The sequence below is a fragment of the Harpia harpyja genome, chromosome Z (assembly GCF_026419915.1).
Source record: "Harpia harpyja isolate bHarHar1 chromosome Z, bHarHar1 primary haplotype, whole genome shotgun sequence".
Classification (NCBI taxonomy): domain Eukaryota; kingdom Metazoa; phylum Chordata; class Aves; order Accipitriformes; family Accipitridae; genus Harpia; species Harpia harpyja.
Genome location: NC_068969.1, coordinates 58,927,688 through 58,944,796, shown reverse-complemented (window position 1 = coordinate 58,944,796; position 17,109 = coordinate 58,927,688). Strand labels below are relative to the sequence as shown.

Below are 17,109 nucleotides of genomic sequence, written 5' to 3'. Positions count from 1 at the left end.
CACCCTTATCTCTTTTTTTAAACCTCTATTTTACAGGAGAGAGGTCTGTGTCTTTAACAGGGCTGGTGACATAAGACAGCTGTTGCTAATCACAGCCTTTGATTTTTATTTTTCTGTTGTCTGTACCAGCAATTTCAGAAATCAGACTGTGGACACTTGAGTAGTGATTCAAAGAAACTAACACAATAGTTTGATTAACTATTAAGTAGGTATTCTTTATTGGCAGCGCTGGATGCACGGGGGATCGTTCCACCTATCGTGCACACCGTCGGGTTTAATTGTGCAGGTTAAGTACATGTTCTACATATATATTCACTAGATTTCCGAGAAATGTTATACATATTCATTAGTTTTCCAGGAAACTATTAGCATATGTAAATGTCCTTTACGCAGGCGCATTGAAGGTCTCTGGTGGTCTTCCATAGTCTTCCTCACTTGTCTGCTATTTGACCCTCCTCAGGTGATTCTGCACAGTAGGGTCCTTTACATGTTTTGATACATCAGTGCTTGTTAGTGTTCTTATTATCTAAGTTTTCATTAGTAGTATAGAACCATATGGTTAGTTTAAGCTAAATTATCTACAAGGACGAGAACAAAGGCAGGAGTTGTTATCTTTTCCGGCCCTATCTATTCAGGCAAGGCCTCTACTTGTGCCTTCTTAACAAGATCGTAAATTCATCAAACATTTAATTAAGTTTTGTGATCGCTCATGGTTCCTTCTTGCTCATCACTCCCAAGTACCAGTCTCTGACAGGCTTAATCCTTGACAAACACCAGTCCTTGGTATGTAAAGTTACAGAGAGACAATCATTAAGCAATAAGCAGTTCGTTTTCTATATCAGTAGAGACAATTTTATAATACTTATTCTACAACTTCAAGAGCTGTTTAGCTACTAGAAGCCTTTTGTGTTTCGTTAACTTTTGCTCAAACCTTAAAATGCGGCTTCTGACTCTACAGCTGTCACTGAAGGGATCTACTCCCACTGCAGCCTGACCTACAGGACATACTGAACCTTGAGGCCAAGGGTTCCCTTGAAGAAATTTATTTTTCTAAATGTAGTTAAAATAAGAGCAAATGTCTTTAAAGGAATTATCACATTCCTAAATAGATTAGAGTCTGTAAACCATGTGAAATAACTTTTTTTTTAAACAGGTCAGAATTTTTTTCCACAATTTTATACTCTTGGACACTGGGACACAGATGTATAGAATGCTGCTCACCCAGCACTGCCCAGAAAAGCCTATCAGCAAACCGTGAATGAAGAATTTAAAATAATGTTCTTTCAAATATAGGTACGTCTCAGATGGAATCATACAGCACTTCCTGTAACTGTTCGTAAGCACAGGTCTGATCAACTGCTTTTATTACCATTTTCTGCTAAATATATAAAATTGCCATGCTTTTTTTTTTCCCAATTTCTACTTTTTGTTTTTTTTATTTATAAAGCAATCTGCAGCAACCACTGTGTAGTGATTTTGACTATCCTGATGTATACAATTAATTAAGATAAGACACTAAACCACAGCAATCAAGAGTTTGATACAAATGACAAATCTAATCCTTGAAGGATGGTTACTAGGAAGTAGCAGGAAACCAGCAGTTCTGGGAATAATTCCATGCTGAGCATGGAATATTGCTAGCAAATCAACTACAGAAACTTCCCAAGAATGTATTTTGCATTACTGGGTAAGTGTGTAATTTCCACTGCACTGTTTTTTTTTTAATACTGAAGACTTTTTCCTTGACGTAGTGAGTAATCAGTGAAATAGGCAGAAGGTAGTGCTAAGGTAAGGTAAAGGAGTTTGTAGGAATTGGCTTCAGGTTCATATTTCTGCTGTTTTGTTGTTTTTTTTTTTTTTTTTTTTTTTTTTAAGAAGAGCATTGCATGTAAAGGCTGTCTGGATTGACTATCAGTTGTTTTGGTTGTCTGTGACAGCAAGAACTGAAGAACTGGACTGCATAGTTCCACTGGCTCCAGTCAGTAGTGCTTTCCTACTGTTTAGTTCTCTGATTCAGCAGAGATGGAAGCAAATTCTGCGTCATAAGTAACTTTGAAGGTGGTCTCCTTTCAAGTGCATCAAAAGGTGATGAAGCTACTATGTACTCATTGAGAGGTTCCATCCCATTCTTCTGGACTGGCCATAAACATTAGGCTGACAAGCAGTTCTGCAGATGAGTGGGTCCATTCATCTGTTTGGTGGAGCTAACTGTTTACAAGCTAGACTCTGTATGTATGCTCCATGCTTAGAAAGCATGGCTTTCCTTTCATAGCTCCTGATGCTGCATCAACAGGGAATTACAGTTTAAATCAAAGTAAAGGTTAACTACCAGTACAGTTGCTTTTAGCCAGTTGATTTAAGTGTTTGTCATATAATCCTTTGTTTAGATAATTAAGTGAAAATGATTTGCCTAAGCAAGCAGTCAGTCATAAGACTGGAAATGTGTGGAGACTTAAAGAACTACTGCTGGTTTATCTAATGTGGTGTACACAGTTGAGCATTTGAGGGCACTTTTCATGTACATATTTGCTGAGATTAATAATTTTATCTAAGGGATCATGTTCTGGGTTTCTTACAGAACTGAGGTTATTTCTGATTTGACCAGAAGGTTTTGAAATTGCAGTAACACAGAAAGGAACTCTGAAGCTGCATCCAAACATTCTGAAAGAGCCTAAAGAAGGCTTTAGATAGGAGGAGCTTTGTTACTCTTAAGCAGTTGTAGTTTGAGCAGTTATTGTATTTGTATTCTTTGTATTTGTATATGTATAAATACAATAATTATTTGTATTCTTTGAGAATTTGGTGGGGGAAAAATTGGATGTCATGTGGTGATATAATGTTATCTATGGGTTCAAGTCTTGTGCCAAAGATCTTAAGATATAGCATATAAATAGGACATAATAGATAGATATGGCTTTTAATGACACCTAAATAAAAAGGGAAGGGAGAATATGGAAAAAACCCCTATTGCCTCAGTATTCATATCTTTTGAGGATTTTATTCTTAAAATCTTTATTTATTTATCTTCCATTAAACTATTGATATAAAATATTGTAGATTTTCTAAGTTGTAACTTCTGTTTCTTGATCTTTTTTTTCTTATTTCATTTGCTGAAGTGGTTAAGTGTGGTGGAGTGTAACAACATTTGAGTCACTTCTCTGCTGGATTTTTGAAACGCCTTTCTGACTTGTTAGATTATGCAGTTCATAAATAGCATCAACTAAGGTTTCGAGCCTTATTTTATCTTTAAATTTAGGAAAATATCAGGTTTCTTCCTAAGAAAATGTTAACAATGAAAGTTTTAAGTGTGCATTTTAAAAGGCTACCAATTCAGATGTTTAGCTGTCAGTTAAAGCTTTACTTCTTTGCAAGCCAAGGCCATTTTATGCCTCATGTGTTGAAAAAAATATTGGATAACAAGTTGTACTTATCTATACCAGGTATTCTTATTTCTGTTGACTTAAACTCTAATGCTTATTTGCAGTGATAAAAATTCTAACTAGTGGTGTTTGGAGCTAGTGATTTTTAGTTGGCACTCTGCACCAAGGAAGTGATGGCACTTTCTGAAGTACTTCTCACCTTTTGGATTTCCAGTGTAGTATTTAGAATCTGCTTTCTTCAAATTGCCTCTGTATGCCAGTTTCAGCACCTGTGAAAAATGAATCTGTGTTTTGGAACTACCCCTTGGGCTGCCTGTTTCCCTTCCTTCCCCTTAGCCAAGGCAGAAACAATAACGGCAACAATAGTATTGGCTGAGAATAAGATCAAGATCTGGAGCAAAACTCAAGCAGTGCGCCCAACATGGGGTCCACAAATAAGAGTGAATGTTCCCTCTTTCTTCTATGAAAACTTTAATGTTTTGCAGTTTCCAATTATGGAGATTGATTCGTTTCCTGTTAAGCCGAATTGGTAAACTAACATTACTAGGAGCAGAGCCTGGGTATATAGTTTTAATTTTTACAATTCTCTTAAAATTATATTTTTACTAAGTAACTCAGGATAAACTAATAGATTTATGGCTTGATTAGGTAAATGTGAAATGCCACATTTGAATTAAATGCCAAATAAAATGAATAAATTTGAATAAAATGCCAAATTGAATTAAAAAAACCCCTTAGAATTGAAAACCATATATCGTATGTTTTTCCATAGTAACAATTCTGAAATTTTAGTCAGGACAGTTCAGAGAGATTTGGAGTGTTAAGAGAATATTTATCTCTCCCCACCCTCCTTTTATTTGAGGCTGAAAATGCAGATTTGGGGACAGAGAGTTCAGGAGAATGTAACCCTTTAATAGTCTTTCCAAATCCTCAGTGTCTCAAATGTCCTTATACATTTTAGATAACTATCTAATGTGAAAAATTACATTTTTGTTTCTACAGTCAAGTCTAGCCTTTCTCGCCTGCCATGCATTAAGGATAATTTTTTTCTAATGACAGGTTTAGTGGTTTGTACATTGAAAATGTAGACTTATTTTAAATTTAAAATAAAAACTAGTATTTGTTTATCTGTTGGTTTAATCTTAACAAATCCATAAAATTTCTGCAAGCTTGCTGAATATTACTTATGCTGTTTTCCTATAGCTTGCTTTCCTCGTTCTTGCATTCAAACTGTACTATACAAGTTCCTCTGTTTTTTATTGGCTCTCACATTTCATGTTGCTCGTCTAGCTTGAAAGGACTGATGACATGAGACATGAGTGAGAAATTTCACTATGTAAACCTGAAGCAGGTGTATTTTTGTTTTCCTCTCTCTTAAATACAGATGAATACTGCATTGTAATACGTTCATCCTTTTCTTAAAAGAACAGATTCTATAGCAAGTACACCTATTACTCACAAAATTTCTAGTGCCATGTCTGTGTAGGCAACTGCACAGATCATATTACCTCTTAAAGACACAGCAAGTGTAGCACAAAAGTTTTATACATTTGTCTTGGCTATAGTAGGGTTTTTTTTAAGTTGTGGAGTGCTTCTTTTTTACTTTTTTTTTCTTTCTTTTTTCTTTTTTTCTTTCTTTTTTCTTTTTTTTCTTTTTTTCTTTTTTTTTTTCCCAGATACACTGAGAAACTGTTACTTCACTAAGTAAAATGTGAATTTTAAGTTTTAATGCAAACGTGCTTCTGATATCTAATCTTCAGCCTTTCTTTTTTTTCTTTGCTGGGAACATGGTTATACTGAATATACAGCTTTTGATATAAGACAGTGCAGTGACATCACATGTGTCGTTATTGCTGCAGTTTCTTCATTGGCTCTTACATGTGATACAATGTTAGTTACTGACAAGGATTAAATAACTTAAAGAGCTGTAGCATTTGTACAGTCTTTGTACCTATGGCTATGTATCAGTGCTTTAGCCTTTACTATCACATCCCTTTCCTTTGTTACCAGTCCCAAAGTCCAAATAAAGGAGAGATCAGGTTCCATGTACTATAACCAGCCTTACTATTTTTATGCCAATACATCTGTCCTCTTCATGTGTGCTTACCTGGCAGACACAGTGTATTTGCAAGTGCTTGTAAGTGCTTCAAATCTTTTCTTGGAGTCCTGTAAACATATAGCTTTACGCTGTTTGCTAAAACTTAACAGTGTAAAACTAATTTTCCAATGCTTAAGGAATAGTAGAGCCTTTGCTCTTTTGACATTAGACTGTGTGGCACAGTATTTCTTCCTGCTGGCATCTTTTTCTCAAACTCACTTTACCGTCATAGTAGCAGCTTCATTCATGTATTAGGAATTGCATATTCTGAGCTTATTATATGTGCCAAAATCTTGCAAGTGTTTCACCACTATTTCTAGAAAAGATGGCATTTAGACAGGTACATGAACATAAAATAGATCTTTAAAAGGAAAAAAAACACCTCAAAGTTGCTTTTCGCCCCATTGGATGGTCTTAGCAAACACAACCAGTCTTTAGTAGGGACAAAATCCCTCTAGTTTGTCTATGGAATTTGCTGTTTAGTCAGCAGCTTCTTCTGCTAAGAAAAGGCCAATGCTTTCAGATTTGGTCATAAAAGTTTGGTATGTAAAACAGTATTAGGGCCCTGAATAATTAACCCCATTATTAAACATCTCTAGCTATTCCTGCATTGGACTGAATTATTCTTTGACATAGTATCAGTGAGTTGCTTGTAGCAAGTCAGGTAGCAAAACAAGTACTTTGTTCATAGTTTTTCTGTGTTCATTCCTCATAGATCAGGCACAGAATGCATCAACACATTAGTAGATGTCTATTTTTGGGCAGCAGTAACTCTGCACCCTCTCTCCCGTTACTTAAATGCAACTGAAGTAGTTTACATTCTGTGGGAATAAGTTTTTACTCTAGCCAGTAGGCACACTTCATACAAGGCCATTTGGTCTGGCCTTGGGTTTTGCTGCATCTGCTGGTACAACATGCTACCTGTCATGGTTTAACCCCAGTAGGCAACTAAGCATCACACAACTGCTCACTTGCTCCGCCCCTCTGGGATGGGGGAGAGAATCAGAAGAGTAAAAATGAGAAAACTTGTGGCTTGAGATAAAGACTGTTTAGTAGGGAAGGCAAAAGCCGTGCACACAAGCAAGGCAAAACAAGGAATTCATTCACTACTTCCTGTCAGCAGGCGGGTGTTCAGCCATCTCCAGGAAAGCAGGGCTCCATCATGCGTAACAGTTACTTGGGAGGACAAATGCCATCATTCTGAACATCCCCCCCCTCCCTTCTTCCCCCAGCTTTATATGCTGAGCATGATGTCATACGGTCTGGAATATCCCTTTAGTCAGTTGGGGTCAGCTGTCCCAGCTGTGTCCCCTCCCAACTTCTTGTGCACCCCCAGACTACTCGCTGGTGAGGTGGTGTGAGAAGCAGAAAAGGCCTTGACTCTCTGTAAGCACTGCTCAGCAATAACAAAACATCCCTGTATTATCAACACTTTCCAGCCCAAATCCAAAACATAGCCTGGTACTAGCTATCATGAAGAAAATTAATTTTATCTCAGCCAAAACCAGCCACTATATTAAAATAGTTATTTGGCTTCTAGGTTATTCCAGGGTAACGAAAAGTTTCCTATGCTTATCTCTGCAGTAGGGGTTTGGTTGCAACAAAATGCCAGGTGTTACTGTAATTTAACATTTCTTTCAGTTAAAACACTGCATGATACCTGCTCATTATTTAAAGACGATAATGTGTTGAACTTTAGTCTCAGAAAGTGGCAACAGTCTGTCTGACTCTACCAATAGGATTTGTTGGGTTTAAATTGTGCAGGTTTTTAATTTTAAGCTCTTAATTAGAATATGGAAAGTTGAAAAAAGAACAATTGCCTTTGAGCGTTTTCTGCGTATATTTTAAAAAGGCATGAACTTGAGGAATGGGTCACGTAGATTCATATAAGAATTTTGAGTGTTGAGATTTCAGTTCCAAGATAGAATACCCAGACATGAATCCGGATAGCCAAGAGATTACTGATTTTGTTTTGCAAGGGAAAAATACAGACTTCTAGCATTATAAAGAGGTATCAATAGCATTATAGGAAGATACTGACTCTGAAAAAGAAAGTATTTTTTCTGTATTTTACAGAATATTTGTAATGGATTCCAAACCCAAAACATTGTAAGATACTTCATTGTTGTACATACTGACATTCATTACATAGTGTTGCCTGAGGCTTTTACACTTCAGCAGAAAGCTTACATTCTCCTTGTTAATGGGAATGGAGCTCTTCAGACAAAATAAATACTTGGAGCAAATGCTATACAGTTTTACTGCAGCCCCTGATTGTCCCTGCGTGATCATGTTTTATACTGAACTTAATTATTTTAGTAAAGTTGCTTTGTAAGTTAAAAGACTAATTTATGAAAGGGTATAGGAGCAAAAGATGTATGTCTTGTAGGAAAAAGATAAGGGACCTCCTTCTGTTCAGCTTGGTCTGATTAATTACTCACCTTTGTGTTCTTAAGTCATGCCACTTTTTACCACCTAGATTTGACTATGCTGTTCTCATTAGCAAAGGATGCAGTACACACAGCAAGCTTATTGTAATGTTGGCTTGCCCTGTTGTAAACTGAATTTGAATTTAATGTCTAAATATTCTGTCCTCTTTACAGAAAACAACAGACCAGGCTTGTTATGGTCCCCTGATTATTGTAATGAGGAGATACATTGCAATAGGTTTTTGGGCATCTGCATTGCAGGAGGCAGCTCTGAAGAAACTTTTTTTCAAAACCATTGATTTTGAGAAAATGTCTGCCTTCCTTCAGCTTTGCAGTATTAGGAGGATTGGCTTTCTGGATTAGTCTATCACATTTAGTTTTTAACCTCAAATCTCTTCTCAGGATTGTTTCTAAACTGTGAGTATTCACATTGCTCTCTGCTAGGTGTGATAATAGATCACATATTGAGGAAGATGTTGAAAATCTCTAAATTTGAGTTTACAGATTTGTGGAAGAATTGTGTAAAGTCTCTTTTACTTGGGTGTGTTTAAGCTTTTAGCTTAAGCTTTAAGCTTTTCGTGTCATTTCATTAGTGCTAATTAACGAGCAACAAGACTCAGACCCATGACTTTTTTTTTATGTCCTTGTTCACTCTCACACTAAGCTTATGTTTAGAAAGATTTAGATTTAAATTGACATGCCTGATGACAGATAATTTTTGTAGTGCATTTTAGCAGCTGAGGTCAGTACTTCCTTAACTGTGGACTAGTGTGACCACAAAGGCTTCTGGTGCACCTGCAGTCTTTGGCATGGCAGTGGTAGTTCACTGGAACCATGCAGCTTCTTTACAAGTTAAAGTTCCCCAGTCTTGCACTTATGTTAATTTTTCCAGTGTCATATTTGGAATCTGAATTAATCTGCTTTAATATCTGAATTAATATGCTTTTAGTATATTTTACAATGGGAATATTTGCCACTTGGCCATACTTAGTGTGAAAGATGACAGTGAAATGTGATGGTTGCAATCATGTTCCTCAGGCTGCTGCTTATTCCTCATGGCTTGTTTCAGTTTAAAAATACCGGTTTTGTCCTTCCTATGGGCTTTTTAGCTCATATTGTAGCGGCTCATAAGTTAAAAGTGGAAGGTCATTAGAGTTCAATTCACATGATTGATGACTCACAAATTCCAGTGAACCAGCAGGAAGCAAACAATCCAGGGTTTATCTAAGTGTAAAAGCTTTAAACATACTGTCCTGGTTTCAGCTGGGATAGAGTTAACTGTCTTCCTAGTAGCTGGTACAGTGCTGTGTTTTGAGTTCAGTATGTGAAGAATGTTGATAACACTGATGTTTTCAGTTGTTGCTCAGTAGTGTTTAGACTAAAGTCAAGGATTTTTCAGCTTCTCATGCCCAGCCAGTGAGAAAGCTGGAGGGGCACAAGAAGTTGGCACAGGACACAGCCAGGGCACCTGACCCAAACTGGCCAACGGTGTATTCCATACCATGTGACGTCCCATCTAGTATAGGAACGGGGAAGTGGGGGCAGGGATTCGCCGCTCGGGGACTGGCGGGGTGTCGGTCGGCGGGTGGTGAGCAATTGCACTGCGCATCATTTGTACATTCCAATCCTTTCATTATTTCTGTTGTCATTTTATTAGTGTTATCATTATCATTATTAGTTTCTTCTTTTTCTGTTCTATTAAACCGTTCTTATCTCAACCCACGGGTTTTGCTTCTTTTCCTGATTTTCTCCCTCATCCCACTGGGTGGGGGAGAGTGAGTGAGCGGCTGCGTGGTGTTTAGTTGCTGGCTGGGGTTAAACCACGACACATACTTGCCACTGTTCCTCTCCAAAAAAGTAGCCTGACTTTTATGCTTCTGTGAATGCATATGTCAGCATAAATAACTCCAGTAACCTTTTGATACTTTGTCTATGTGCTTTCCAGTGGAGAATAGTAGTCTTGTGATGCCCTTAATCTTCAGTAAAGTTCTGATCTTACAGAATTTCAGCATTACAGAACAACCAAGACTTTGATTGCTTCCAATTTTTGCAAATACTTCCATAGAAATTGGTTTTAACTGTTGTTTTCCTAGAAGTGAATGTTGCTTAGGTATTAAGACTGTGAATTGCCTTGAAACTAACTTTTGTTTTAGCTTTTCTATCTTAGTTTCACTTTGAGAATTTTTGTATAATTCTTTTTGACTAAAAGAGTAATTAGTGCCTGCATGCAACTTTGAAAATATTAAGGTAGTTGGCTTTAGAAGAAACTTGTTAGAGAATAAACTCTTCAAAAAGCAAACTGTTCTATGAGCAGCAGAGCTGATGAAGCCTACTTTCTGCCAGATTTATGCTCTTTATCTTTCTCCTCCTTCCCTCTGCAGTGCCTCCCCTGTCTTCTACCTCTTTTGCTGGCCATGCAGCAGCACATGCCATGGCTGGGGTTGGAGCTGTGTACTGATTGGCTGCTACCTTTTGGAGTGGTTAAGATGTGAGTCTTAATACCTGCCTTTTCTACATAGCAGATACTGATTTGGGTGTCTTCCACGAGCAGCTGGTTGTTTTGGGGTGGGATTGCATTGGGACTTGAAGAAATTTGGTCTTCAGTCTTTTCAATTTTGATTGAAGCTAGCCAGCAGATTTGAAGAGCAACCAGCTGAGGGAGTAATCAAGAATCTCTGCTAGAAGTAGTTTAGTGAATTCTTGATAAACTATTCTTGGGTAGAGGAATTCTAAAAGAGCTTCCGTTGCACAATACTGTCTTTCTTTTTTTCCTCCGCTAGTTTGTCTATGTGTTTTCATTTGTAACTTAGCTTTCTACCCACTTTCTTTACTCTGTGAGGTCTCCAACCTGATACGTGAGTGCCCATGCTCCAATGTAGAGACCATAGTGCTGGACCACTGAACTGCAACCACAGCCTGAAGGCTGGAGCATGAGCACTGTACTGGGAAATGCCATAAGGACATAACTTTTAGAAACTGCTTTTGCCTGGAGGTTGGAGTAGATGACCTCCTGAAGTCACTTCCAACCTCAGGTATCCTGTGACCCTATGATCCTATTCTTAGTCAGAGCAGCATGTTTACAATAGGACAAAGGGTGAGCAGGTAGATCCAAATTTCAGCAAACTGCCTGCTTTCATCCATTTCTATATTACTTGTCCAGATTAACCAGTGCACCTTCTTCATACTGACTTCTGTGGGATGGGATTTTTTATTTTCTTTTTTCTTATTTTAAGGCCTTTGCAGAGAAATGTTCAAGGTTGATCTTTTTAAAGTTAACGCAGTAGGTTTTTGTTAAGAGATGCAAGGTGCTGATTTATGAAGCTATTATTTGTTTTGAAGGTATCTGAATAGTCTGTCAGTCTAACTGAAATAAGCGGCAGGCAAGTACCATTAGAGGTTTAATACACAGATACCACACAAAGCGAAAAGCACAGTAGAATGTGGGCTAGAATAACAATTCTTGCTCCATCCTTTTCAGTGTTATGGCTACTGACACTATAGTTTTCTGAGTTTGTAGCCTTGAAACAGGAAGTCTTGATGCATTTTAGAGTAAATGTTGAGGAGTTTGGTATATCTGGTTTGAAAAGATTCTTGCCATCTTCTTTAAGATGTTTTATTTTCACCTTTGAGAATTTCAGCTATATAGAAACTTGACTTCAAAAAAAAAAAAAAAGGAAAAAAAAGGCTACTACCAAACCATGAATCTTTACCCCCCAGTATCTTCCATCAGTCTGTTTCAACATTTTAACTCCTATGAAGCAGCTATATATAGTTATATTCCTGAAATTGTTCATGTAATTCATTTCTGTATAATATTATCGTCAATTATTGGATGGCAGCTTAGCAATATAGATAAAATCAGTAATGTATTATAGGAACACTGATATTCTAGGCTGGATATAGATTGGCAAAATGCACATTCTTGTTAGAAATTAATAAAAGTTAACCTACTTTTCATTATGTTTAAATCCAAAGGAAAATTTATCTCATTCTGAAAACATAGAATGTGGAAGATAGAGGTGTGATGTGGTTATTGTTTAGTTAGCAGTAGACCCTCATGTCTGAAAGAGAATAGTTTTACTTCTGAAGCCTTGCAGTTGGACAGAAGTTTTCTCTAGTCCCTTAGAACCTGTGACAGGGGACTAATTCAAATTAACTGTAATTTCAAGGCCCTAAAAAGTTGATAATGGGATTTCTTGGGCTTTTGGAGAGAGAAATCTCCATATAAATGGCTTTTCCATTTGAGCTGTTTTGTTCTCTAGACAATTCTGTGGTGTCCTAACAAAAGCCAATCAACATCCTTTCTATGTTACTCATAGTGATTTGGATTAAATACAGTATGAAAAAAAAGTGCCTTGCTCCTAAATTAGCTACTTTTGGGTGTCCATATCTCATTCCCTGTATATTCTTTTTTCCAACACTGTTTTTAATTTTTTCCACTTTCCACTGAGCAATTTAGCTGAAAAGTAGCCTTTTACATAAACAGTTATAGACATGCCCAGAAGTTTAATTAAGATATAACTGCATGTAGAATATGAGAGTATCTGATGCTTTTAAAATTTGGTATGAATTTCAATTCTTCTTTTATGTTCAGTGATCTGTTATCTATTAAGGACAAATTCTGTGGAGACAAACAGTCTGATTGGCACTGTTTTAACTATTTACCTGCATGGATTGTTTCAAGGGTTCTATGAGCTAGATCTTAAAAGATGATGCCAATTGGAACTATAATTTTTATACTGTCACTTTTATGTGAGAAATATTTTTTATCTTTTTTGAGGTGTGTGTGAAAAATGAAGTTTAAAAATGTCAAATGTATATTTCATTTGTGTAGCTGCCAGCACATTGGCAGATTTTCTAGCCTATTAAAGAACTCAGTAACTAGCATATTCAGAAACATCTCTAGAACTGTATTGGCTGCCTGTGCTTTACCCTGCAACATAACGAATATTCCATTTTAACTAATTTAGTTGAATACCAATAGTTTACTGAGGTAGAGGAAAGGTAGCCAAGACACTGACATCGATGAACTGTGAGTGCTATGCAATGATATAGCTGATCCCCAGTTATGGTGCAATATATGTGATTGAGTATGCGCAACGGAAGCATCCTTCTGAAGATACTGAATGAAAAATTACAGTAGGCAGAAAAGCACAGAAATGTTTTCTGGAAACAAACCTGAGAGAGAAAATTGAAGAGCTCTTGATTGTATGTGCTGTAAAAGTGTTTCCCATTCTGTAATTCAGTGAACTGTCTTCAAGGTATTATAATCATGCCTTTTGTTTATCATGTAACATATAGTCTTTTCTTTTTCAGATCGAATTCAATTACCCAGGAATATGATTGAAAACAGTATGTTTGAAGAAGAGCCCGATGTGGTTGACTTGGCAAAAGAGCCTTGTTTACATCCCCTGGAGCCGGATGAAGTGGAATATGAACCAAGGAGCTCCCGACTATTGGTGCGTGGCCTTGGAGAGCATGAAATAGACGATGATGAAGAGGATTATGAGTCATCAGCAAAATTGCTGGGGATGTCCTTCATGAACAGAAGCTCGGGTCTCCGGCATAACATGTCTGTCTATAGACAAAATCCAAATGGGTCATGTTTGGTGCCCTCTACGAGGACCATGGTGGTTTGCACAGTTGTTCTCGTGATTGCAGTTTCATTAATAATGGCGATTTATCTTCTTCCCAAATGTACCTTTTCCAAAGAAGGCTGTCTTAAAAAAAATCATACAATGGAACTAATATACCCTTTGGCAACCAATGGAAAACTATTTCCATGGGCAAAAATCAGACTTCCTCCTGATGTTGTACCACTGCATTATGATCTTGTCTTGCAGCCAAACCTAACTACTCTGAAATTTGCAGGCTCTGTGAAGATAGTTGTTAACATCATCCACGTAACTTGGAAGATTGTACTTCACAGCTCAGGGCTTAATATCACCAAGGCAACCATTACTTCAGCAGGAGGGCATCAAGCAAAGCCAGTTGAATTCCTGGAATATCCATTGCATGACCAGATTGCAGTCATGGCTCCTGAGGCTCTTCTTGTAGGACAGAATTACACTGTCAACATAGAATATTCATCTAATTTATCAGACACCTATTATGGCTTTTACAAAATTTCTTACAAGGATGAGAATTCTAAGCAAAGGTATGGCCACAAATGCGGCTTCTCTTTTCTGTCACTTCTAGATTGTGCTTTGATAATAGAAATAACAAGGGTTGCTTTTTCTATTGGATGTTTCTTACAACTGATTCCTATTGAGCAAAATCGATCTTTAATCTCCTGATTAATCTACCTGAAAAATGTCTTTCATGGATGAGTTCATTAAGTCAGGGCCACATCTCTGTCAGTTAAATGTAGTGTAGTATAGTGGTTGTAGGTAGCTATGGCATGGCTTTCTGTTTGTTTAATTTTTAGTTTCTCTCTTTGGAAATTCTTCCCACATCTGTCAAGTCCCTGAGTCTCAAGGCAGGGACTGGGGGAACAAAGTCCCACCATTGTAGGCGAAGATCAGGTTTGAGACCATCTGAGGCATCTGAACATACACAAGTCCATGAGACCCAATGAGATGCATCCAACAGTCCTAATGGAACTGGCAGATGTAGTTGTCAAGCCACTCTCAGTAGTATTTGAAAATTCATGGCATTCAGGCGAACTCCCCAGTGACTGGAGAAAAGGGAAACATCACACTCATTTTCAAAAAGCATATATCAGTGCTTTTTACGAAGAAGATAAATGAAATCACCAGCCACCACTACCCCCTTCAAACAGGCCTTACACTGATCATGTACTTAAAAGCGTTCATGTCTTTGTTGGCATGTAATTGTCCATGCAGGTTTTCTAGAAACAGAGCGGTGCAATAAACGAAAGGTGGAAAAAACAGTATGGGCCAGTCCAGGACCACCTGACAGGAAAGTAGTTTTGAAGGGCCCACAAAACAACTGCTAAATAGAGTAAAGACATAAAACACTTACCAGCTTGTGCTAAGAAGTGCTAAGATCTAAAGCTTAAAAAAAAAAAAAAAGGTTAAATGGGATGTAAAGAAAAAAGCAAGAAAAGTCAATCTTATCAGTGTTACAAATCTTGGCAACAACAGAGAGTTTGTATGGAAATTCCCAAAATATTGATAAGTAGATTTTGTTTTCTTAAAGGGGAAGGCAGATCTTGCAGTTAGCACCACCAGCCCAATCTTTTACAAATTGACAATATAAACTTGAAATTATTCCATGGGAAGGCAGTCATGCTGAGATTGTATTTATTTTCAGTTGCTTAAAACAAGACCCTTCATTGAGCTGTTGCAAACTTTTGCAGTGAGAGTCCTTTAAGAACAAGTGTGCCAAACTTGGTCATAATTTTTCTCTCTGCAGTGAGATATGATAACTATATGCTGCTGAAGTTTAAATTATTTAAGTCCCTCAATGACAGCTCATGTTTAAAAAAAATGAACAAAACAAGATACTCAGTGTAAAGATGATTTCATAGGCTGTTAGGAAGCTGCATAACATAAGAAAGATGTATTTCTATTCTGTTCTCTAAACAAAAACCCAGGATATTTTGTTTCAGATTCAGCAAGCATGTCTCTAAGCATTAACAACAGACATTTAACACGAAGTTGTTTATTTTTCTAAAGTTTACTCACAGTTTGCCTTTAAAACTCCCTTTGTCTAGATCCTAGTGGGTCTATGACATAGTGCTATAGTGTGCAAGGAAATAAGTTAGCTGCAACAGTTATTTTCAAATACATGCAAAATCTGGCACATTCAGATGAACTGTGGAACATTAAGTTGGTTCTTGAGTTGGTCAGCAACTGAGATAAAGCAGAAACTCTCTCTTCTTTACTCTGATGTGTTCCTGTTGGTCCTCATGTGAGGCAGTGTAAGGGGCTTTCTTTAAGAGATCAAGAATTTTTAAGAAATAAATTTGGGTTAAAGGCTTACTGATCTTTTTTAGTTTACCTGCATCTCCAATGAAGGTGTGTGTGTTTAATGACATGCAAATGTAGATGACTGTTCAGATCCCCCAGGTAAAGTGCTGTTGATAAGCCTCTTATGAAAGGGCTGTTCCTGAGCATATGCTAAAATGTTATGGTGTATGCATGATCATTAGACAGAATCTGTTGCCACTTGGGAAACTGCTGATAGGTTTCAGAGTTCCATCGTTACAACAAAAATGCCACAAGTTGTCGCTGTTGTAGAATGCATTGGATAATAAACAATCACAAAGGGTGTAAATTGCATCAGAAGAACATAACCACAAGATGAAATGAAATAGAGCTATGTAGCGTATCACAAACACTAAAGATATGCAGTACCATGAAGTAAGTCAGAGTAAGAATACAGTAAGTGTAGAAGGCAAAAATCACTTGAATGATTAGCCTCTTTTCGAATTTCCATATTTTTTCCTGTTCTGATGTAGCTGAAGCTTTGTTTTCTCCTTGTATTTACTGTAGTGGAAAGAGAATGTGTAAGTGTTCACAGAGGAAAAAGATGATCTGTCAGTAAGTTGCCGAGTTTTTGTCCCCCTTCAGTCCAATGCTACCTGCTTTTATTCAGGAACAGGATGTAGCACATGCTTTAACTTGTATGCTTTTGAGTAAACCCTTTTCAGATAACTCTTTGCTGATATCATTTCCATTGCCTTGCCTGCCTCTTCTATTTCTGGGGGCCTTGTCTCTGTATGCTTTAAGTCAGTGGTTTTACAAATACAGGCTACCTTGACAACCTCTGTTGTTACTGCATTTTTGGTATAAAACTCAAGCTATCAAGCTGCTTTTGCAAGAAAATGTCTTTTCTTCTAGTTTAGTTTTATTATCTTTTGAAGATTTTTTTTATGTTGCCACAAAAGTATTAAATTTGTCAAATGGCAAAACAACTTACTGTTGCCAGATGCAAATTTAAAAAAAAAAAAAGAAGTTGGGCCTTATGTATATTTTTATTCAGAATGGTTCTTTATTGCTTGTTTTTCTTCTGTAAAATCTTGGGGTGAAGGAAAAAAAGAAAAAGAAACTTACCAAGATTGTCAGTGAGGGAGAAGAGCAGAGTAAGAAGTTGAAAGCAGGCATGGAGATTAATCTTATGAATTGTCAGCAGTATGCCTCCTCAGAGAAGTTGTATGTCCAAAAATGTTGGACGCATGGTGTAGAAGAACCCCCCCCCCCCCAAACTTGTGGGTAGCTTGGCAGTAGTTTTTTGT

At 37.2% G+C, this 17,109-nt stretch overlaps 1 protein-coding gene across 7 annotated transcripts in view; it reads left to right on the top strand.

The window, feature by feature from the left end:
* LNPEP (leucyl and cystinyl aminopeptidase) overlaps nt 1-17,109 on the top strand; it is a 76,745-nt gene that overhangs the window by 23,369 nt on the left and 36,267 nt on the right. For 4 of the 7 annotated variants that reach the window (XM_052775912.1, XM_052775908.1, XM_052775911.1 and 1 more), the window contains one exon: nt 13,224-14,064. In XM_052775912.1, the coding sequence (XP_052631872.1) occupies nt 13,224-14,064 (841 nt within the window). Of the gene's footprint in view, nt 1-1,153; nt 1,294-10,288; nt 10,396-13,223; nt 14,065-17,109 lie in introns of all 7 variants that reach the window. The other 3 variants (XM_052775909.1, XM_052775913.1, XM_052775910.1) reach the window with 3 other exon arrangements.